The 25,392-nt window shown below is 41.7% G+C and overlaps 2 protein-coding genes across 2 annotated transcripts in view; both read left to right on the plus strand.

The window, feature by feature from the left end:
• Positions 1-8,968, plus strand: part of pdcd6 (programmed cell death 6) — a 25,304-nt gene extending 16,336 nt beyond the window's left edge. Inside the window, exons 3-6 of the mRNA XM_080417640.1 lie at positions 2,324-2,368; positions 3,930-4,088; positions 6,513-6,622; positions 7,874-8,968. Of these exons, the coding sequence (XP_080273766.1) occupies positions 2,324-2,368; positions 3,930-4,088; positions 6,513-6,622; positions 7,874-7,972 (413 nt within the window). The 3' untranslated portion in view covers positions 7,973-8,968. The remainder of the gene's footprint in view (positions 1-2,323; positions 2,369-3,929; positions 4,089-6,512; positions 6,623-7,873) is intronic.
• A 1,176-nt stretch (positions 8,969-10,144) lies between these two features.
• The window catches only part of LOC308076872 (enoyl-CoA hydratase EchA19), a gene marked incomplete at both ends in the record, with an annotated part of 34,860 nt that continues 19,612 nt past the window's right edge, over positions 10,145-25,392 (plus strand). Inside the window, 4 exon segments of the mRNA XM_080417393.1 lie at positions 10,145-10,259; positions 12,892-13,053; positions 19,710-19,807; positions 22,649-22,793. Coding sequence (XP_080273519.1) covers positions 10,145-10,259; positions 12,892-13,053; positions 19,710-19,807; positions 22,649-22,793 — 520 coding nt within the window.

Consider the following 25,392-nt stretch of genomic DNA (forward strand, 5'->3'; position numbering starts at 1 on the left):
TACAACAGAGAGATGCTTGAAACATCTTTGCAGAAACACTTTAACCCATTAAGACCGGGGACGCATCTGCGTCTCATTTTAAGATTTCTTTGGGCTATTCAAAAATAGCAGATCTACAAGCTCATAGCGCGGCACCGAGTGCCGCGCTACGAGCTTGTAGATCTGCTATTTTTGAAAAATCGTGAAAAAATATTTTTTATATATTTTTCAAAAAATGTTATGATTTAGATTTTTTTTTAAAGAATCGCCTCAGGTCTTAATGGGTTAATGGTCTACAGATGCAGTTACATGGCAGTGTCTTAGGTCAGTGAAAGTAGAGTAGCTAGTTCAAGTTACTGCAGCAAAAACTGCACTGCCCCCCCCCCTCTTTCTCTGTCTTTCTCTCTTTGTGTGTGTGTGTGTGTGTGTGTGTGTTTGTCTCTCTCTCTCTCTCTCTCTCTCTGTCTGTCTGTCTGTCTCTCTCTGATAATGTGGTGTGGTGAGTCAGCAGGGTTTTAGGTGCCTGGGTTAATCTTAAACATCCCGCCGTGCGAAGTACCACCCTCTTAATAACTGTTTTTGCTTTGAGATAACGTGGTTCAATTGGTCTCTGCTTCCAATTGGACTGCTTCCAACTCTCCGCTTTCACTTTCACTTCGCTTTTCTCCCCATTCCCATTCTAGTCAGATATCACAAGGGTGAAATTGAAGTTGAATTGAATATTATATACAGCATGTATATATACAGTATGATATACTGTATATATACATGCTGTATATACTGTATGTATATATACGTATATACAATACATACAGTATATATTATATATACGTATATATTTTTCACTTTCCCCCTTTTCTCCCATTTTTTTCTGTACTGTTACTGGTTGCCTCTTTTGGAGGGTGTAGAGGGTGTCCTCTGATAAACGGAAAGTTTCCAACCGCTTCTTTTCACCTGAAAGTGAGTTTCACTGGGTGGGAGGATGTAATGCTCTTCCTCTGACCAACCGGAATTGCTAGTGCAGCCACAGAGAAACACAGCCAAATGTGCTCACTGGAGCACCCAGCAATGCCCGATGCACCAGTGGGCAAGAATGTTCTGCCTGTGCCCAAAACGCTTATTTATGATTCTGGCTGCATTGACATGTCTAGGGACCCAGGTCATATATAAAACAAAACTCAGAAATGGTCTAAGATCCATTAAGATCTTTAGAGGTTGAGCAAGTTTTGGTGGCTGCACTGGGAATTGAACCTTTAACCTTGAGCCTTAACCTCTATCACCTGACTGTACAGAACATCACTACTAATATAATTTCCCTCTAGAGAATGATGTAAAATGATCCTCTGTACCCAAACTATGAATTGGTGCCAACATAGACCGTGGGAAGATCGCAGCCAAATTAAATTAACTCAAAATTCATAATTTCAGTCTAGGGCTGATCAATAGTAAGTTCCCTGGAGCAATAGAGCACCGAAGTCCTGATGTCACTCGTTCATCCCCAGGTTTGCGGAAGTAATTTCTCTATGGAGAATAACATTGGGTCATCTTAGAATCGTCTCATATAAGAATTGTGGTCCAAAAATAAACACTGCGTGTCGGCGTTATTGTCAGGGAGGAGGTTCTGTATCGTTTATGATAGTCAGTCACTTATATTTGATACAGTCTGTTTCTGGCGAAAATGTAACTAATTCGGCGGAAGTAACATTAGCGTTTTCTCACCGTCAGTTGATGCTTCATATCCATAAGAGTCAACCCGCCGGGGTCATTTGTTTATTTTTGGAACACAGTTCTTATTTGACGCGATATTAAATACGTCTATGGGATTCAGAACGGGGGTGGAAAACTGCAAACCAGGTAGACAAACAAAGGATGTGTAAATGACGTCAGACTTCGGCGGTCTATAGATATCATTTAATGAATAATATGAAGATGTCAGTGTGGAGATTTACTGTAGAAACTCTATTCAGACGCAAATGGAGACATAAACATGGAGGTACATGGTGGATTTGTGTAAGGTTTGGAGAAAACGTGACAGTACACCTAATGCGATATTTGAGTCATACTTTTGTAACAGTTTGCTTTCAAGTCTTAACCACTTTCAAACTGCCGACTTTATTGTGGGGCATGTAATTATATTTAAAAGTAGCTAAAATAACCTATCTCCAAGCTCACAATGTGTTACGACGCGACACGTTGTGAGCTTGTAGGTGGGCTATGTTAGTGTGACACTTCGTACGACAAAGTATAGGGCTTAAAGTGGTCAACGGCAAAGCCCAGTCCTTGTTCCATGACTACTTCCCGGTGCTGTGGTCTTCAACCAGTATCCTTCTGTTCTCTCCCACAGGTACATGGACGCCCTTCAACCCGGTGACTGTCCGCTCCATCATATGTGAGTATATCTACTGACATTCCAAACTCATCACCCACACACACAACAGACATTTGTCCCCCGTTTGTTTATTTTTGCCCTCTCCATGGCGACCGACTCATTTCCGTCTGTGTTTTGGGTAAACAAGTGGCAGACACAAAGTCAGCTCTCAGTTAAGTGGAAACTTACAGCCATCAATCAGTGGTGGAAAGTAACTAAGTACATGTACTCGAGTACTGTGCTTAAGTACAATGTTGAGGTATTTTTACTTTAATTGAGTATTTCCAATTTCCAATACTTTTACTTCTACTCCACTACATCTCAGAGAAAAATATCATACTTTTACTCCACTACAATTATTTTAAAACTTAAAGTCACTAGTTACTTTGTAGATTTAGATTATTATTAAAAAACATACATTAAACACTTAAGCCCTATTTACATTTCGGACATTTGAAAATTGCAGATCTACAAGCTCACAATGCGTCGCATCGCGACGCATTGTGAGCTTGTAGATCTGCTATTTTCTAAATATCTGTATACATTTGAAAACTTGAAATGGGACATTCTGCATAATGAGTACTTTTACTTTTGGTACTTTAAGTACATTTTGATACCAATACTTTTACTCAAGTACATTTTTCATTCTGGACTTTTACTTGTAACAGAGTATTTCTAACAGTATTGATACTTTTACTTAAGTAAAACATGTGAGTACTTTTTCCACCACTGCCCATCAATAAATAAAACAAGGGAAATAAACATGGGGAAGAAAATGGGAGAGCTAGTCTTGAAAGGTAGCAGTCGATCACCATTAACGTTAAATATTGATCGGTTTTACAATTAAGCCAGCTGTGGAAGACACTTCAGGCTACTGGCTGGAGACTTTCAGGAGCCCATTCTTATTAGGCCTGCCTGAGTGTGTTAAAAAACTGCTAAAAGTATGTCGCACTGTAACCAGTACCACCCATGCAAATCATTCCGTAAACTTTACATATTTAAATTAATTTCCCATTCGGAAACATCCTTTTGAAGAATCCTTTTGATCTACCGTAGTTTGTTTGCTCTGTTCACTGGTGAGGCGTTCCAATGCCTCTAACAAGCCGTCAGCCTCCCTACTTTTCTGTTACAAACAGCAAAATATGCCAAATATATCTGTTCCCTGGGTCTCATAAGTGCTTTAATCCTCTTTTCTTGTATTATTTGTGGAAATATAATCGTTGCACTTCTGTTCCTTGCGGGGCATCCAAATCTATTGTCGAATGGTCCCGCAGCACCACAGCGAATTTCCGGTGATAACGCTCCCTTTTGTTAGGAGGTAATTGGACTGAATAGCAGGGGGAGAGAGATCAAGCCTCTAGTCATAACACGGTTTCATCATGTGGGAGCGTATGGTGGTGTGAGGAGTGTCATTAGACCCCCAAAAGTAAAACAAAACAAAAAAAAGGTCCCTCACTTTTACTGTGTGCTCAAATTTGCTGTGTTAGAGGGAAAAGAGGGGAGGAGGCAACGAATGAGATAAAAAAGATAAAAGTGCGTGTGACCTCAATTGTGACCTCTCTCTGTCTCTCTTTTGTTCCAGCCATGTTTGACAGGGAGAACAAAGGTGGGGTGAATTTCAACGAGTTCGCCGGTGTGTGGAAGTACATCACGGACTGGCAGAACATCTTCAGGACCTACGACCGGGACAACTCGGGCTTCATCGACAAGGCTGAGCTCAAACAGGCGTTGACCGGATTCGGTGAGCAGCAACGTATGATGGGCTTTGAATTTAGATGTTTGATGGTGGAGGGCCCCGTGAACGTCTCTGGTACCGTTCGCTGTGTTGGTTCCAAGGTCAGATGTGTCCTGTACCCCAGCCCTGCTGTGTGTGTGTGTTTAATCCATTAAGGCCGGGAACGCATCTGTGTCATTTTAAGATTTCTTTGGCCATTAAAAAAATAGCAGATATACAAGCTCATAGCGCCGCACCGAGTGCCGTGCTATGAGCTTGTATATCTGCAAAAAAAATGTTTATCGTGGAATTCTTTTTGCAAATCTTTGAATATATTTATTTTAAAGCGAACATTCGTAACTCAAATCTTTGCTTCATGGGGGTCCCTGGAACAACATATTTTGAGATGGGAGTCCGTGGGCCAAATACGTATCTAAAAATGTTTTCTAAATCCTAACAGTATGTTACTATATCAGTGGTGCTCCAACTTTTCCATGTCAAGGACCCCCTAAATTATATGTATTTGGCCGCAGACCCCCATTTCAAGATATGTTGTTCCACGGACAAAAACATGTATATATATTCAAAGATTTGCACACATTTTTTAGATTTAAAAAAAATAGCAGATCTACAAGCTTGTATATCTGCTATTTTTGAATAGCCAAATAAATCCTAAAATGACACAGATGCGTTCCCGGATGGAATGGGTTAATAGAACATGCCCTCTGCTGTGTGTTACCATTGGAGCTAGTGTTCTTCAAACTGTTGAAATCGTGACCGCGTCTGAACCTTTCACATGTTGCGTATGTGTATTTCCCCCTTTTTGTACCTTTTTTGTACCTCGGATGGCAGTGGCCCAGGAGGTAAACTGGCTGACTGGGAACTGGAAGGTTCCTGGTATGGTCCCCAGTAGTGATGTGCGGGTCGGGTTTTTTCATGACCCGCCCCGCCCCGCCACGGAACCCAACCCGCCTCAACCCGCCCCGCGAACCCATATATAAATCTATGGCTCAACCCGCCCCGCGACCCGCGGTGGGAAAAAAAAGATAAGATTTATATGCTCTTTTAGGTACCCAAAGTCGCTTTAAATGTCTACAGTAGCACAACATTGTCATGGGCTAAATAAACAAGCTTGTTGTACAAAATATATATATATTTTTTTTTTGCGTGTGAGAGCGGCTGACCCGCTCACCCGCAGCCCGCATAATTGCCTCTGAAATCCTGACTCGACCACCCGCGCCGCCATAGTCCCCAGCTCCTCCATGCTTCACGTCAAAGTGTCCTTGAGCAAGACACTGAACCCCTAACTGCTCCCAATGAGCGGGTAGGTGCCTTGCATGGGTGCCTCCATCATCGGTGTGTGAATGTGTATGTGTGTGTGAATGGGTTAATATAACGCACATTGTAAAGTGCTTTGGATAAAGGCGCTATAAAAATCGAGAGACCATTATTAAATGCAAATCATCTGTTTGTGCCTCTGTGATCACCAAATGCTGCTGCATCATTAATCATGTACAACCTCTAAAGGCTCAGGTGAAAATACTCATTAAATGGGTGGAAGTAGCTATTAAAAAATAAAAGACTACTGCCCTTATTATGAGCTTCTTTTAAGCCTGTGGAAATAGGTCAGTGAAATGGATACACATCATGGTACTGATGATTCTAAATGAGGTTGTCATGACTACCTCTGTCTGACCGGTCCTAATGTTGTACAGAACAGGGAGAAATTTATACTTTGTCTAAAAGGTCCGACCAAAAAAGTCCTTGTGGACTTGTTTCCGTTAGGGTCCTTGAATTAATTTCATAGACATATATATAGTAGCAACCAAACAGTTCAAATCAACATAAAATACAGAGAAAAAATATCCTTTGTTGTCGTTCATCACCTGTCATTATGACTGATTGAGTAGACAATAATAATAATAATGATAATTCATCTGCATTTTTTTGCTGGCAGATGTTAACGCACCACCCTTGATATGTTTTTTATGGTGCATTGGGCTAGCTGTCTATGAGTGGGTTGGTCTGTGCGTGTGTCTGACTCTCCGTCCGTCTGTCTGTGTCCAGAACTAATCTTGCAAACTGCTGGTCCGATCAGCACCTAAATGTCTTCTTGTGTGTGTACGCTGCCAGTATAACTTGAAGGTTGAGCAATCAACCACGTTTACGGCCATGTGAGGGAAAAAAAGAAGAAAAAACAATACAAAACATTACATTATTTATTAAAACCTTAAACCTAATTAGAATATATAACACGAAAAAGATTCAAAAATAAAGACAAAACTAAATTGTACACTTCATTTAATGATCAGATGATTGATTTGATTTGTTGTAGTTTTACACTGGTGAAAATAGAACATTGTCTTACGCTGATGGGTGTTGTATTCCATTGTTGTATTGGTGGTTGCTCTAATAGAGAACGGTTCTAACGTTGTATTTTGTCCTATCTAGGGTACCGTCTGTCAGACCAGTTCTATGCAACACTGATAGAGAAGTTTGACCGCCAGAGGAAGCAACAAGTAGCTTTTGATGACTTCATCCAGTGTTGTATTGTACTACAGGTAACTGATTCACTGCCAGTGGTGGAAGAAGTACTCCGATTTTTTTAAAGAAGCAATAAAACAATGTGGAAATACTCTGTGACAAGTAAAAGGCCTGTATTCAAAATCTTACTAAAGTCAAAGTACAAAAGTATTGGCATCAAAATATACTTAAAATACAAAAGTAAAAGTACTCACATTTTTCAAAATTTGTCAAACGTGCAGAAACATAATTGCCTTGATGCATGTAACATTAATGAGCATCAACGAGTGACACCCCTAGTATAAAGTATAAATAATTAACTGTATGTTTTGTTATAATAATCTAAATCGGCAAAGTAACTAGTAACTAAAGCTATCAAAAATCAATATTTGCCTCTGTGATGTGGTGTAGAAGTATATATATATTTTTTGAAATACTCAAGTATATGCATACCGATCTACTGCATTATTTTACCTGCATGTGATTTTGTAAGGAAGGCCTCAGTACAATGCTGTTATGGTGTTTTTATTTTATTTTTATTTCATTACACAGACAGCCAGTCTTTTAACATTTGTTTACCCAGGGAAGATTGATTTGAGACCAGCTGTCTTCTCTGAGCAACTTCAATGCAAATTTCAATTCCGTTTTATTATAGTGCCAAATCATAAGTTGACTCAAGACACTTTTCATTTAGAGCAGAGGCCCAGCGTTTTCCCTCCGAGCAAGCATTTGGCGACAGTGGCAAGGAAAAACTCATTCCATCTATCTCAAACATTATCTTTACACCTGAAGCTTAATTTATACTTCATTGCACAAGGCTGTCCCTTATGGACAAGAACAGGTCCACAAGCTAGTTGTTGCCTTGAAAATCTGTTCTCATTGGCAAGTGACACTGTCGTACTACGGAGTATAAAGGCAGAATAGCTATGTGAACAGAGCGAGTTGAAGTGCCTTGCTCAAGGGCAGCTCCACAGTTCGTATTGAAGGAAGGGAGAGTGTTATTCGTTGAGTTTCCGTGCCCATATTTTTCAAGCTGGTCTGGGGATTTTATGAATCTGTGCATGTCATTATAGGCATGTCAAATTCTCTAACAATTTTCTAAAACGCAAATAGCAGATCTAGCGTTGCATTGCGTACTTGTAGATTCGCAATTTTTGTACGACACCAATGTACGAGGAAGAACAAAATAGGGCCTAAGTAGTTGAATATGAGAATATCCATATTTGTTTTAGGAAAGCGTGCATATTCATAGTACATATAATCACTTTCAAACATTTCACTTTCCACAGAGGCTGACCGACGTGTTCAGGAGGTACGATACGGACCAGGATGGTTGGATCCAGGTGTCATATGAACAGTATCTATCCATGGTCTTCAACGTCGTATAACGCACACACACACACACACACACACACACACATGCACACACACACGCACACACACACACACACACACGCACACACACACACGTAAATGCACACACAGGCCAACATAGAAGAGCACAACTGGACACAACGGTGCCAAATCCACTGATGCCTCCCCCCAGACGCTCCCTCATGGTGGACACACTACAAGGTTTTGAACGCGTGTCTGGGGAAAATGCTGTAGCGTTTATACGACGACCACGTGTGAGCGACCTCAGCATATGGTGGGGACTCTGGGATGGGGATGTACCGTGTGGGATACATGGACTTTAACCCCTCCGTGTGTGTGTGTCTCCCTGTCAGTCAAGCCAAATGTATGCTCCGTCGCGTGATGTTGTCGTGCACCGAGAATAGCAGACCTACAAGCTCACAACGCGTCGCATCCGCGACGCGTTGTGAGCTTGTAGGTCGGCTGTTCTCGGCGCGCGACTCTGTGGTGCGCCGAAGCATAAATTAGGCTTTAGTTTGTCTGTTAGTTAATGTTCATGCAGTTTGTTTGGTGTCTTAATGATAATTATAATTATACTAATTAAAAAAAAGGCCTGAGCATGTGTGCTGGAGGTAAACGGTATGCATTGTAAATACCATTGAGGACAAGGACATTGTTGCATGCTTTCCGGGGGAAAATTCATCCCACGTCTTCCGCGTTGAAGCATGCTTTCTATTTCTCTCTTCTGTCTTTTCCTCAGACCTGTTTTGCTCAAAGCCATGTTTACAAAATACTGTGAAAGCAGGAGATGACCTGCTTTGAGATTCACTGACATGCCAGCTTACATGCCATATTTGTACAAAATTATTTTTAACTTTGCCAATCTTAAATGTTAGAGCTTCATTATTTTATGTAGAAGATAAGCGTACGCCTTTGTATGGCTTATTTTTTGTGCATGATGCCTTAAGATCTGTATACAAAAAAAAAGAACGCAAGAGGAATCTCTTTTATTAAAAAAGAAAACATGAAAACAGTTTGCTGTGATGACTATGTGTAAAATGAATGACCAAATGACTCAGTGTTGCCCCCTGCTGTTTGCCTTGAACCCTACAACACTAGTCATTTCACAACAGTACTGTCTGCGCCTTCCTGTGATTCTACAGGGACCTGTGTTGCCATGTCCGCTTATTATCCGCTTATTGGGCTTGTCTTTCTGTAAAGTCGCTTGTAAATATTGATGTTTGCGGTTTTTTGGAGTTGTTTCCTAATGTAGTTTTAACCAGTGGTTCTTAAACATTTTCATATTAAGGACCCCCAAATTAATATATATTTGTCCACAGGACATCTGGTAATATTTTGTGCCAGGAACCCCCCCATACAAGATTTGTGTTGTTAAAATGTATTTCCCCCCCCCCCAAAATGAACTATCCCCCTCCCCAAGATAATTATTCTCTTATTTTGAAAATAGCAGATCTATAAGCTCACAATGCGACGCGTTGTGAGCTATTTTCAAATATAGCCGTAGCCTAGTCGGTTCTTTTGGGCTTGTTTTCATGGACCTGGTTACTTATTTCTCTCGCAGAATCTGGCAACACTGGACGCGTTCACTTGGGTGGGGTAAAGTTAGTAGAATTTGAAAAACCTTTGTTGAAATTACTCAGTCAACTTTAGGTACTGTAGTTTACAGTTAATTAGATGAATTATGTCCTAATACATGAAAGGTGACACGGGTACTGCTGCGTTTCGATAGTTTGAAGAGTTTATTGTATGTGTGTTGTTGATGAGTGAGTCTAGCGTTAGCGAGTTCTCTCTAACGCTCTGCCAGGCGCTCTGCTATTTTCATAGTCCGAAAATTCCAATGCCGCGAGGTCTCCACCTTTTTAGTAAAAAACAATAAAACTATTTCGCTATTCACCTAAACAAAGGCAGTTTTGTTTTGTTGAAAGTCTATTCTCTAGGGTGGGAAGCCTCTCAGGACCCCAACATTTCTGTATAATACACTTTTTGGGGCAGAAAATAAAATATGTCCCCACCAGACGGAAATGATTGTATTCACTCCACTAGAGGGCGCCTCTACAGATCTGGCCAATGGTCATTTATATTGCGCGCCTGGCAGAGCGTACCGGAACTAGTCCAGTACCATGGCGCTTAAAGTGTGTCAGACATGGTGGTGGACACGCACCGTGGCAGCAGAATATCACAGAACAATGTATGGAGACCATGGACGGTCAATTGTGAAGCGTTGTGGGGTGCAGAGACGACTCAACAACCACAACTACTACTGCAGCACCGCAGGAAGAAGAGACGAGGGCGCAGGACAAGGTGACCCAAGTCATGCAGTAACGTAGTAATGCCAAAAGAGGGCGGTATAGACTCATGTCATCATGTAGCTCTGGTCCAGTGGTGGAAAAAGTACTCAAATGTTTTGCTCAAGTAAAAGTATCAATACTGCAATGTAAGAATACTCTTTTACAAGTAAAAGTCAGGAATTCAAAATGTGCTTGAGTACAAAAGTACAAAAGTATTGGTATCAAAATGTACTTAAAGTACCAAAAGTAAAAGTACTGCAGAATGTCCCATTTCATGAAGTTTTCAAATGTGTAAAATCTGTACAAATGTTATGAAAATAGCAGATCTACAAGCTCACAACGTGTCGCATCAGATCGGCTATTTTCAAATGGCTTATGTAATAATAATGGTTAATGTAGGTTTTGTAATGATAATCGAAATCTACAAAGTAACTAGTAGCTTAAGTTTAAGTTTTCAAATAATTGTAGTGGAGTTAAAGTATAATATTGGAGTTAAAGTATAATATTATACCTCTGAGATGTAGTGGAGTAGGAGTAAAAGTACTGAAAATTGTAAATACTCCAGTAAAGTAAAAAATACCTAATAATTGTACTTAAGTACAGTACTTGAGTAAATGTACTTAGTTACTTTACACCACTGCTCTGGTCCATAGCTAGAAGGAGTTAACTCCTTCTGTGCTGTGGACCAGAGAGCTAGTCATCATGGATGGTTTGAGATGCACTATAGAATGAGAAAGGTTATCTGATCTGATCTGATCATATTGGTGCTTTTACTGCCATAATTACTGCCATCTTCCGCCTTAAATTGTGGGAATTAAAACTATTTGAATAAAACTACACAAATCCACTCAAACCATCCTAAACCCATATACCTACTACTTCCTCACACCCAGTGGTGGACAAAGTTCTCAACCCCAGTAGCCTACTTGAGTCAAAATATAGATGCCCCATGTAGAATATTACTCAACTACAAGTGAAAGTTGCCTACTGGAGTGTGTTCTCTGTACATGCTTTTGAAAATACTTAAGAATTCAAAAGTACAAATTACAAAGCACATTTTAATGTAAAATGCATTGCTGTATTGAAATTTAGACATATCCTCCCAAATTTAAAGATTTTACAGAAATATTCAAGTAATAGTGTAATAATAGTAAAAATAGTCGATCTTCAAAAGCAAGTACTCCAGTACTTGTCTTTAACTCAAGTATACATTTGACTGCGAAACTTTCACTTGTAGTATCTATACTTACTGGGGTTGAGCAGGCCTACTTTGTCCACCATTGGCTGCACCATACCTTCATCTGCCAAAAGACAAGACATACTAAAGTTAAATTGGATTGACGTTTGATATTCACACATTCACATGCACTCATTCCTCAATAACGTTGTCATTGACATCGTGACATGCGTCAGCAGTCACCTGTCTTTCGAAGGGAGAACGAGAGCTGTGGGTGAAACACGGTGACTTGTTTAACGTTAGTTGCCGTTCTGTCTTGGATGTAAAACTGCTCTCTGGCAAGGCTCAGGCTGAGGTTGAGGGTTGGATTCCCCGTGCTGACCCCAAACAATGTCAGGTCAGCTGCCACAGCTGGAAACATGCGCACGCCAAAACACACACATGCATGAAATTATGTAGGGTGCGTGCACATGCGCACACACTCGCTCGTAGAGAGCCAAGGCCTTCATCTCAGCCCAACTCCATCTTCTAGCCAGACCACCATCTCTCTCTCCCTCTCTCTCTCTCTCTCTCTCTTTTCTCTCTCTCTCTCTCCATCCGTCTTTCTCTCTCTGATGACTTCTGTCATCAGAACCATTCACACAGGACCATTTTACACTCCATCACTCGTACTGTGGGTCTGCCGGGTCATTGTTTTTGGATTGTTCTCTTTCTGGATTGTTCTCTTTCTAAGTGCAGCCATAGAGTATATCTCTCGTCTGCAGTATGTCAGCATGTCTCTTTTTCTTTTCTTGCCTCTCAATCTCCATCTCCCGCCTCCCCCCTTCTTGTTCTCTGTCTTTCTTTTCTTTTCCTTCTCTGTCTCTTAGTCTTCCCATGTCTATATCTCTTTCTTGAATTATTTGACAAATAAACAGTGGTGGAAAGTAACTACGTACATTAACTAAGTACATTTACCTACATAAGTACTGTACTTAAGTACAATTTTGAGGTATTTGTACTTTGCTTGAGTATTTCCAATTTCCAATACTTTTACTTCTACTCCACTACATCTCGGAGGCAAACATTGTACTTTTACTCCACTACAATTATTTGAAAACTTTAGTTACTTTTCAGATATAAATTATGATATTATGAAACATACATTAACCACTTTAGCCCTATTTTATACCTAGGTATTTGAAAATAGCAGATCTACAAGCTCACAACGCGTCGCATCGCGACGCGTTGTGAGCTTGTAGATCTGCTATTTTAGTCCTTTATTTTAGTACTTTTACTTTTGGTACTTTAAATACATTTTGATGCCACTACTTTTGTACCTTTACTCAAGTAAATTTTTCTAAACTTTTACTTGTACTTTTACTTGAGTATTTCTTTAATGCAGTATTGGTACTTTTACTTAAGTAAAGAATTTGAGTATACTTTTTCCACCACTGCAAATAAAAACGGATTCTGATTCTCTTCTCAGATGTTGTGGTCTCGGAGCGATGCGGGGCGGTGGTCTGCGTGGCCATAAACCGCCCTGAGGTACGCAACGCGGTGAACCAGGAGACGGCGGCTCGCCTGCTGGCGGAGCTGAAGGCCTTCGACGGAGACCCGGCCCTCAGCGTGGCCGTCCTTCATGGCAGAGGTGAGAGTGTGACTGCCTGGTGTGCTCGCCTATGCCTAATTTAAGCTCCATCATGCGATCATGTCGTGCGCCGAAAATACTTTGTAGATGTTTTCGGCACGTGCTGCTGCTGTCATAAGACAAAGTATGAATCAGGCTTTAAAGGTTCTATGACATTCATTTTCACTTTTTAAATCTGAACTTTGAACATTCAGTGGATTTTCTGTGGTCTGGGGTTTTCTGAATAATTAGGCTGAAAAGTAATCTGTGCTTGGCCCTTGGGCAGTGAAGTCACAGGCCATTAATCCCGCCCACTCTCCTCCTCGCCCCTCCCCTCCCCTATCCTTTCCTTTGGGGGGGCGGAGCAGAGGCGATAATTGACAGACAAAATCCATCAACAGCGACACCCGCAGGCAAAGATTTCTTTTTTCATTGCAGTTGAAAAGGCTTTAGAAATGTGAGAGATAAACACCTGCCATGGATCAATGGAGTGGAATTTTTTGTAAAAACTTTTTATACACGTTTGAAGGACCATGACAAAGACTTTTAATGTGTGGTAAAACTGAACGTCCTGAAACCTTTAAAGTCCAACTCCAATGATTTAGTTTTAACCTGATCTCTGTGCCAGCCTAGCTACATGAAACGCATTGTTTTATGTAGGCTAATGAAGGTTGTCTAGCGCCAAGAAGCTCAAGCTCTCGACTAGGGTTGGGCGATATGACTTCAAATCGACGTCACGGTTATTTTGAACTTTTGCCTCGATTACGATGAATGAACAATCACTATTCACTATTGTATGCCACCGTTGTACAATGAAGTATAGTATAATACAGGGTTAAGTGGTTAACAAGACTAATCGATTTAGTCATTATAACATTTTAAAAAGAATAATCCTGCTTCTCGATTATCCAATTAACCTACATCAGCAAGATTTTGGCGGTTATTGGTTCTAAATATCGGTTTCGATATATTTTCGGTTAATTGTATAGACTCGACACAGAGCACATTAGGAAGTGTTATGACAGATTGTCGCATGTCAATGTCCTTCTCACAGTAGCATGATAGGATTCAGCTTAAAAATGTGATACATTACCATTTGCTGAAAAATGTAATCATGGTAATAAAGCAACAGTAAACCTTTGTTTGTTGAGCGCCATTCGAGATGGGAACGTAACTCTGACTGACTTGACCTGACTGTTTCCGGTTGTAATGCAAGTCAATAAGGAGACATTTCGAATGATCAATTTCTAATCAATGGAGCAACAATTTTTGATATCTCGCCCACTTTTGGAGTGGCAAGGTAACAACACATCCAAAACATCTAATCAAAGTGTCCCGTTGCTTTAAAGGGCCTTGCAAGCAGCCATGGGACGGAAACAAATAATGTAAATACCATTCTACCAGTCAGTAAAGACACAATTCATCTCTCTTTCATCCTTTCATGTTCACTGCCTCCTTTACTCCTCTTTTCCCCAGATCATCCTTTAACTGCATGAACCCTATAGCGTCCTGATTCTGGGGGCAAACATTCGGCGAAAATAGCAGATCTACACGTTCACAACGTGACGCGTTGTGTGTGAGCTTGTAGATCTGCTTTTTTCGGCGAATATATATGGTGTAGAGGGGAAGAAAGCTAGTGGGGGACTCCGGTCAACAAAGTATATAGGGTTTAAGTGGTTCATTGATTCCTTGCTGACCCACAACGTTCTGTTCTGGACACAGTGCGTTCACCTCTTCCTTCTACACTTGTTTTTCCTTTACAATTCATAATCTTCTTTGCATTGGCCCCTATATAATAGAATTGCACTTGGTTTGAATTGGACTCATAAAATCCAGCAGAGGTGGCCAGAGCAGTGTTGTATAATGTAGGTGCGTATATACATGCACGCACACACACACACACGCACGCACGCACACACACACTCACACACACTCACACACACACACTCTCACACCTGCGACGGGGCCTGCACTGTATCAAGCACTGAGAACCTGAATTATGCCATACCTCTAAAAATAATCATAATCAACACACTCGCACACTTAACGAACACCTTCTTCCCACAGTGGAAATAATGTCTTCAGCCTGGCTCCGCCAGTACTTACTCCCTGTCTGGCTGCATTGTAAAGTGCACTCCAGCTCCAATTGATTGAAGCACGCGAGTGTACAGTGGTTCCCATGAGCGATTGCCACTAGGCCTATTCCTGTCTGCCTGACTACACACACAAACACACACACACACACACACATACACACACACCACGTGCGCGTGTGCACAGATGCATGCACACACGCGTGCCGTGCAGCAGACATAGGACCCTCGCACACAGCTCCTTCAAGCACCAAAGTGTGCTATGATTAATGTTACTATGGCATTTATTTGTACCCTCTATTTACTACTGTTGCTATTCTTAAATTATCTCTGTTATTGAACAATATTTCTGCTACAATGGTTGAGGAGCCAAAACCAAAGAATTGTACTCTTGTGTACTTTTATATGAATCTTGAATTTAACTGCCCGCTCAGTTATTTGGCAGAAAAAGAAAGAAAGAAAGAAAAATCAAGCATTCGGTTCATTTAAATACTCCCAACACTTCATATGCTGGTGGTTTGCCAACAAAGGCTGTTCAGAGTTGAACAGAAACCAGCGTGTGAGGTGGAAACGTATAATTGGCTCATGTTAACCCATTCAGACCGGGAACGCATATCTGTGTGACTTTTTAGATTTCTTTGGGCTATTTTTGGGAAAAATCGTGGAGAATCGTGTGTCTTTGAATATGTATATTTTTTAAAGCGAACATTTTGTAACTCAAATCTTTGCTTCTGGGGGATTCTACGAATGTCTTCTAAATCCTAACTAATGTTGCTATAATATCAGTGGTTCTCATAAATGTTATGTATTTGGCCGTGGACCCCCATCTCAAAATATGTTGTTCCAGGGACCCCCCAGAAGTTGAAACAGAGTTAAAAATGTTCGCTTTAAAAAAATATATATATTCAAAGATTTGCACACATTTTCACGATTTTTCAAAAATAGCAGATCTACAAGCTCATAGCGCGGCACTCGGTGCCGCGCTATGAGCTTGTATATCTGCTATTTTTGAATAGCCCAAAGAAATCTTAAAAAATTACACAGATGCGTTCCCGGTCTTAAAGGGTTAAATGGGTTAGCGTTGCGCTTTGCAATAAGCCCTATAGCAAAAACGGCACTGGGCGTGCAATTCTTGCCCGTCTATTATGCATTGTTAACAGTCCCAGTGCACATTCATTTATGTAGGTTCACCTATAGTGCTGTAACGAGATGGCTGGGCCTCAGTGGCGATTAGCCATCCGTTCCAAGCTTTTTACAGATGACAGCTTCCTGTTCAGGAGAAACCGTTTCTCCCAAACATGAGGAAGCCATTTTTGTTCAAATTAGTGCTAACGTGATCACTCTCTCTCTCTGCTCTCATTTTATGTTTGTGTTTGAGGGCGTATTTTTTTTTCTTTCTCCTGACAAAATTAAATGTAATTGGGCCTGTGTAGGCTTTGAATGTGTTGGCACATATTCTGAGTCCCCCATATCTGGTATTTTGTAACTTTTCTGTGGTCAGGTGGAATCTGGCCGTGAACCAGCTTCATGGCATGCTGTCTAGGTCACCATGAGGGCATGTGGAATGAAACATTGTCACCAGATTTTTTGAATAAATCTGTTGCAAATAGTTTGCTTTCATCTGGTTCCTGTGCAGAGATTGGATGTGTATGCAACCTCGTATTTTTTAAAAACTTTTGTTGTTCTAAGGTAATGTACAGTCAGTTAAACATAAATGTTTCCATTTGATGTCCTGTACCATAGTTAGCTTATAGCTTATTTTCATCTACAGTCCCTACATAGCGTAATAATGAGCTTCAGTCAAAAGGTAAGAGGCTTACTGTATGTGTACTTTATACTCCATCGCACGACAGTGTCGCTTGCCAACTAGAACTGATTTACATGCTACCACGCGTTGTAGGGTAGTAAATCAGTTCTTGTCAGCAAGTAAATTCATCATGCAATGGCATATAAATAAAGGTTAATGTTGTTAGAAAAAGGGTCTTACACATAAATAGTAAACCCACGTTCAATTTGATTTAGCAGTCCCTCCCAAAGAGGTGAAAGAGACGGCACATCCTGGAGTTCAGAGCATTGCACAGTTTACAAAGCAGACTGGGCTAGATTTGAACCCAGGGATGTAGTTATGAGGTCAACATTTTCAACAGGTTGGGGTGCCCGGCGGTTAGCTTAGCGAGTGGGTACACAGAGTCAGACCATAGGCTTCTTGAGAGTGTGAGGACCCGGGGCGGGTTCGCATCCCGATCTGTCTCTCTGCCTTTGGTTTCCTGTGTCTCTACACTGACACTGTGGCTCCAATGTAGAACTAGGAATTACTGGCTAACCTGTGATGTTGACGTTGATCGGCCCAGAGGTTCGCGAGATTAGCTCCCGACACACAGACCCTCTTACGGCTAGCCTCCTGCAGAGCAATGGGGTAAAACGTAACAGGTTAAAGGGATAGTTCAGCAATAATTTGATGACCGGCAGCGGTTCCGTTAGGAGACACAAAGAGTCTCCTTTGTGTCTCCTACCGGAACCGCTGCCTACCGGTCCACTGGTCATCAAATTATTGGCTGACAAAAACGTAAAAACATCCATGAATTCAAGTCTCCATGGGGTGACTAATCGATAGGAAAAAAAGTAATTATTTGGGTGAACTATCCCTTTAAACTGCGAGAGCTGCCCACTTGAACCTAAGTACGCTTCTCTTAAACATTTTTTTTATCAACAGCTGAGGTTTACGATCAGAACGCTTCTTAAAAGACTTTCCCAAGCGCCCATACCCTAGGTAGGGTTGGCGAAAGGGCCTCTCTGTGTGGAGTTTGCATGTTCTCCCCGTGTCCCCTAGGGTAGGTACCCTCACAAAAACATGCAGTAATCCTGGTCTCTATACTGCCTCCCCCTGGTCAGCCGGGGCGCCTGATGGAGGGGAAAGGAACTGGTTGGAATAATGTGTTCCTTCCACGCGCTACGTCTAACCAGGGAAACTCCCCCCTGTCGGGTGAAAAGAACCGGCTTGCTAGCTCTCATGCATTGAAGGCAAGGGGCCAGCTTGAGATTTTTACATTGACTCCAATACGGAAGAGACAGTTCAGATGAATGGCCTGTAGTTTCGCTGTTTTACCCCTGTAGGTGTCAGAAAGAATTTATTTTAACGCAAGCGGATGGGTTTTTGACAAACATTAGACTATATTTTCTTACCTTAATAAAAATGGTCATAAATTCTATATGCTTCCAGTCGCTAGTTTAAAGTCTCCTTTCAATCATCATGATATGCGTTTTGCTAAATTATGGTCCCATTTATTCAAAAAATTACGATAAAGTAGGCTAATCTCTAAGAGGGGCGGGATGATTGGATTGACAAGCTACACAACCAATAGCATTCATTCCCCGCCCCCGCTCTTGATTGACAAGCTACCCAACCAATAGCATTCTTTGGGGATTGTTTTCCGGTTCCTGTTCCCGACGTGCTTTTGGGCTTATATTAGAGATGGCGGATTTCAAATTCCTGAACAATCGGCTTCATTTTCGGTCTGTAGAAACCAGCGGTCTGGCTTTGTCCATCTCTTTTATACAGTCTATGATTGAAGGAGGCATGAGCTCGGCTCTAGGCTCTCCCTAGGCTGGCAGAGGGAGTGTAGCGCCCAGGATTACTTAGACAATTGGCACTGGGTGAAAAAATGTGTTACAAAATCGTGGGATAAAAATTTTGGGGAATTTTTTTTAAAGTCTTTCCCAAGCACGTCGACGGTCACCAAAGCCCTCCATGAAAGAGAGAAGCTTTCCAGAGCTTCTCATTTTCTCTTTTATATGAAGACAAAGGTGCTCGGTCACACTGCTGCTCCCATAAACAGTGTGACACTGTGTTTTTATACAAGTGCCCCGCGTTGACCCATGCCTGTAATCAAAGCCCACAGTCTATGGGTGTTGCTGGCGTACGTCCCTGTCATAACTATTTTCATTACAGACGGCGAGAGAGAGAGAGAGAGAGAGAGAGTAGGAAGAGGAGGGAAAGGGAGAGCAAAGCATAGAGAAGGAGAGAGATTTAACAGTCTATGTCACTGTATTTGTAGGCCTCTTGGGTAATGTTGTAATGACCACATGAATCCAACGAAAAGGGGCTTTGGTGCCTGCCATTAATGAGAGCATTGTACTGTAAGTGTGTGTGTATGTGTTGTATGCGCATACGTGTGTGTGTGTGCTGCAATGCAGATACTGTATATCAATATCACATAAATGATGCACCTTTTTGTATGTGTGTGCAGACTGTGCGTGCACAGAGTGTTTCAAAGACGCTACGGTGTGCCAGTGTGTGCAAAGTATGCGCGTTTGCGCACGCATGATTCTGCATGTATAATGCTGTTGTGTGTGTACAGTATCTTATGTGTATGTGTTGGGGCTTGTCAGGGAAGAAAACCATTTGTATGCCAGCAGTCAGTCATCCATCCCAGCGTGCAGCGGTCGTCCTCATGCAAGCCGCTGTCCAAATTGCAGCCCTAGCCGACTCCAGCTTCAACTTGTTGTTTTTTTCATCCTCGTCATTTTCCCTTCCTCTCTGACTTTTCCAGCTGCCATACTTTGTAATTTTGTGGTCTCCTCCAGGAGGGAATTTCTGCGCTGGTTACGATCTGAAGGAGCTGGCCAATCACACAGCCTCCCTCAAATTGGAGCAAGATGTCACCAAGGGTCCCGGGCCGATGGTGAGAGAGAGAGCCGCACGCGCTCTGTGTGCGCGTGTGTGTGTGTGTGTGTGCACTTATGCACGTATGCATGTGAGTGTGTGAGATCAATGTTTTCACTATCTTGGCAGATCCAAAAGCCTCCACCAAAAAAAAAAAAAAAGAGCCTTGAAAGTGATCATTTATTCTGACCATTTTCTAGACCTCATTAAATGTTGCTACATTTTTATGGCATGGCTCGGCAGGAGGCGAGCCGTCTATAAGAGTGTGTGTGTGTCTGTGACCAGAGCTAATCTCGCAAACAGCTGGACTAATCAGCGCCCTCATAAGTACTGCCAGTAAGCCTCAGAAGGAGGCTATTTTGTTTTCATGTAATGTTTTATACTTTTTGAAACATTTTTTTATATTTAATGGAGGTCAAAGGGGTTCAGATCCGTCTGAAAAGCGGATAGGTGGGGTCATTTTAGGGGCAAGAACACTTGGCCTTTGGTGTTGTCCTTTTTTGGAGGGCACAAAGGCCAAATGCCAGGGCAGGAAGACCATCAAATAAAACAAGATTTTAGTCCAGAAAGAGACACTGGTGTCTACATGACAAGAAAGAGACAGAGGAGAAAGTGGTACAGTCAGCTGGGGCATTAAGGCCCCTGTGCCATTGTTTTGAGGGGCACAAGGCCAAACTGAGGGGCAACGACGGCCATGGCCTTCGTGACCTCCCTGAAATTCCTGCCCTGGTACCGTGGGACACACAGCTCTCGAGTTTGACCTGATGAAGAGCACAGGCTCGAAACATTGTTAAATTTGATTGAAGCATGTGATTGTGTGGCTTCTATTATTTTTTCATAGATGGCTGACATCACAGGCCGGCCACATAAAGCCACGCCGTTCCCATGTGGATACCGAGATCCACATGATTTGGGTTTTTTCCAACACAATTAACCCTCGCTATATAGGAATGTTAGTGCAATGCCCTCATGTCTAATCCCGATACATAATGTATGTGTGTGTGTTCGTGCAATGCACGTGCATGAGATGTGTGCATCCCAGTCCAGCGTGTGCTGTGCATAAAGCACTTGCCACTTTGGCACACACCTTATCAGTGAGTATAGATGGAATGGAGACTCCTTACTGAGCTAATGTACTGCAAAAAGCTTCAAACGATAACAGTTGGAACCTCCGTAAACTCAGCGTGGAATGCATCCCAAGACCGGGAACGGCTTTGGAACGGAATGGACCCCTGGCCTCCTTCAGTGTGCACACAGAATAAAGAGTTGCAATGTATTAATATTTATGGCTTCGTGAGATTAGCAGTTACTTCATTACAATGTACAGAGTGTCCTTTGTTTGGACAAACGGGATTTGTGTCATTTGCTTGAGCTGACATAGCGCTGAACCATAAATCAGGGAGGAAAAATCCAGAACGTTTGCGTGTGCATAAGCTTAACGCAAAGCAGAAAAGCATGAAACTAATTATGAATTAATAAGTAGCGTAAGTAGTGTTAGTGTTTATATTGCTCGTATTATGCCAGTTTAATTTGACGCCAGTGGTATGAGCCTCAAGAGATTCCTTCGGTACAGGAAGAGGCGTTGTCGCAGCCTTCTTTAGAAAGGCAAGGCAAGTTTATTTGTGCACATTTTAACAAGGCAATTCTATGTGCTTTACATAAAACAGTTAGTAAAGGAAACATAACACAACATAAAAATAGTTTTCACTTTGTGCTCATTTCAGTGTGTTTATAGCCTAGTTTATAGTTTATAGACAGTGATGGACAAAGAACTCAACTCCAGTACTTGAGTCAAAGTATAGATACTCCTGGTTGAATATTACTCAACAAGTGAAGGCTGCTCTGTCAAACTCGTAATTAAGTTAAAGAACTGGAGTACAAATGCTCAAGTATTCAAAAGCACAAATCACAAAGTACATTTTCTTTTTAATATCAATGCGTTGCTGTATTGAAATATATGCATTTCCCGCCAAAACAAAAATATCAACAATAGTGAACATAGCCGATCTACAAGCTGTGAGCTTGTGTATCAGCAATTCTTTTTAAATATTTATATTTGATATAGGGCTTAAGTGGCTAATTCATAATGTACTTTTTCCCTTCCTAGAAATGTGACGGAGTCAAAAGTACAATACTTTGAAATATAGTGAAGTGAAAGTCTCAAGTATCCTCAAGTAAAGTACAGATACTCAAAAAAAAATTCTTAAGTACAGTACTCAAGTAGATGTACTTGGTTACTGTCCACCACAGTTCATATGTGTATGTTTGTCAGTGGTGTAAAGTAACTAAGTGCATTTACTCAAGTACTGTACTTAAGTACAATTTTGAGGTATTGTTTTACTTTACTGGAGTATTTCCAATTTTCAGTACTTTTACTTCTACTCCACTACATCTCAGAGGCAAATATTGTACTTTTACTCCACTACAATTGTTTGAAAACTTTAGTTACTTGTTACTTTGTAGATTTTGATTATTATTACAAAACATACATTAACCAATTAAGCCCTATATACATTTCGGCCATTTGAAAATAGCCGATCTACAAGCTCACAATGCGTCGCATCGCGACGCATTGTGAGCTTGTAGATCTGCTATTTTCAAAAGATTTTAATACATTTGAAAACTTGTGAAATGGGACATTCTGCATAATGAGTACTTTTACCTTTGGTACTTTAAGTATATTTTGATACCAATACTTTTGTACTTTTACTCAAGTAAATTTTGAATTCCGAACTTTTGAGTATTTCTACATTGCAGTATCGATACTTTTACTTAAGTAAGTACTTTTTCCACCACTGATGTTTGTGCAATTGTGCGTGCATTCATGTGTAACGTTTAACTGTTATTTGATATCGTCCAGGGTCCATCCAGGCTGGTGCTGTCCAAGCCGCTGATAGCTGCGGTCAGTGGCTATGCGGTCGCTGGAGGCCTGGAGTTGGCCCTGCTAGCAGACCTGAGAGTAATGGAGGAGAGCGCCGTCATGGGGGTGTTCTGCCGCAGATTTGGTACGTCTCTCTAATCACAGCACTCCTCCTGACTGTCTTCTGGAACAGTGTTTCTCCAACGTTTTCATGTGAAGGACCCCACAAATATGATATGTATTTTGCCTCGGACCCCCATCTGAAAATATTTTGTGCCAGGGCCCCCCCGGAAGAGAAGATTTGTGGTAAAACGTTTTTTTTTCCCTCCCAGATCTACGAGCTCTGTGTGTGTGTGTGTGTGTGTGTGTGTGTGTGTCGTGTGTGTGTCGTGTGTGTGGCGTTCCTTTATGTGCCGCTTAAAGCATTTAAAAATACGTTTCATTCCTGCTTCTGACCGTGTGCCTCTTTTGCGCGTCTAAATATGTCTGAGTCTACGAAATCAACTTTGTGACGTCGTTACCCCCCCACCCTCCAAAATACCAGGAAGTGAACTCTGTTACTATTTTTCAACTCTGTTATCCGCCCTGTTATCTCCTCAGCCTCCTTCTGTTTGTGTGTGTGTCTGCGCGCGTGCGCGTGCGTGCGTCCATGTGTGCGTGTGCGTGTGTGCAGTGCATGGTGGAAAAAGTACTCAAATGTTTTACTTAAATAAAAGTATCAATACTGCAATGTAGAAGTACTCCGTTACAAGTAAAAGTCCGGAATTCAAAATGTACTTGAGTAAAAGTACAAAAGTATTGGTATCAAAATTTACTTAAAGTACCAAAAGTTAAAGTACTAAAATGTTTGAAAATAGCAGATCTACAAGCTCACAACGCGTTGCGATGCGACGCGTTGTGAGCTTGTAGATCGGCTATTTTCAAATAGCCTAGGTATGAAATAGGGCTAAAGTGGTTAATGTATTTTTTATAATGTAATAATTTATATCTGCAAAGTAACTAGTAACTAAAGTTTTCAAATAATTGAAGTGGGGTAAAAGTGCAATATTTGCCTCTGAGATGTGGTGGAGTAGAAGTAAAAGTACTGAAAATTTGAAATACTCAAGTTAAGTACAAATACCTCAAAAGTGTACTTAAGTACAGTACTTAAGTAAATGTACTTAGCTACTTTACACCACTGCGTGTGTGTGTTAGGCTGTCATACCGCAATAACACCAATGACCATGACCTTTTGGCACCGTGGGCAGGGTCTTCTGGGCAGGCTTGATAAACTAGAAGAGGAAGCAACACCGCCCAGTGCCCAACACAAGCTTGTTTATACAATTAAGCCGACCCAAACAGCATTTCTGTTGTCTATTGTGTCTCTTGCAGCACAGCTGGGGATGATGATTCACTTTGCCTTGTCTTAGCGCCGTAGCTTCAAACCAACAAATGCGGCTTTTGATCTCGTTGTGTAAACATTGCTCGCTCACTCGCTCGCCCCCGGCACATCTCGCCTTTGGCCCCCTGTAAGTGCGGAAAGGTGGCTCGTGTCTGAGCAACGCCTCGTGCTGCCGTCACCGCTGTTGCCATTCTGCTCGGCGTGGCTATAAATACACCCATGGTGTTTATAAATACATCTGCTGTAGTATAATTTACAGGCAGTGCTGTATTTGGCGGTTTTAAACATATAGGGCTTATCATACAGACAGGGCCTGTAATTTAACAGGAAGAGAACATCCTCACAGTGCCCTTGTCTGACTCTATCAGAGTCTCTCTCTCTCTCTCTCTCTCTCTCTCTCTCTCTCTCTCTCTCTCTCTCTCTCTCTCTCTCTCTCTCTCTCTCTCTCTCTCTCTCTCTCTTCCCCCCCCCCCCTCACAAAACTGTCTGGTGACATGGGTTGGTCCCTTGTGTCCAGCCATCAGACCATGCCATATTACACCCACTCACCTCTGCCTACCACTACACTGCCATGTTTTCCTCTTTAGTGAGACATTGAAGAGGAAATAGTACCTTGTAGGAATTAAGACGGGGGTTAAACACATGAACCCTGGCGTATACCTATTCTGGGGGGGTCGAGGATTCGGCGGAAATATATATATACTGCACAAGCTTGCAACGCTTGTAGATCAGCTATTTCCGGCAAAGAGATTGGGTGTAGAGTGGAAAGCAGAGCAGACCTAGTATGGAGCCCTGGGGGACCCCGGTCAGCTAAGTATAGGGTTTAAGTGGTTAAACAGCAGGAGTAACACACAAGTTGTCACAGCGTGGCACATAGGCAGGATTGCATCATCTTGTTTCTTAGGCATAGAATATATACAGTTATTACATTTCCTCTCTTTTGGGGATTACGAATATCTTCTCTCTTCGATGACACCCAGTCCTTCTGAAAAAACTGCAGACTATAGCAACCTCAGGTTATCTGTGTTGTATTAGGTGTTAATTGAATTGATTTAATTTAATTCCTCCACTCAGATCTCTTCCATCAGTTCAAAACTATGCATGAGAAGCACATCGAGCATATCTGTGGTTATAGCACATCAAGCAGTGGTGCATTTCCTCCCAGTAACTAATTCCCAGTCTCTTCATCACCACAAAATCCCCCCCAACTCCCCCTCCTGCCATAAACTGTTTGTCAACACATTTGAGAATAATTCCCCGCGGCTCAGTTTTTAACGACTGCGGTTCCTTCGTTGGATACGAGTTTAGATGACTAATTATTATTTTGACTCAGGCATTTCAGCGTTTTTCTCAGCCCCCTAAA

This window comes from Gymnoscopelus braueri (assembly GCF_963280865.1).
Source record: "Gymnoscopelus braueri genome assembly, chromosome: 21".
In the NCBI taxonomy this organism is placed as follows: domain Eukaryota; kingdom Metazoa; phylum Chordata; class Actinopteri; order Myctophiformes; family Myctophidae; genus Gymnoscopelus; species Gymnoscopelus braueri.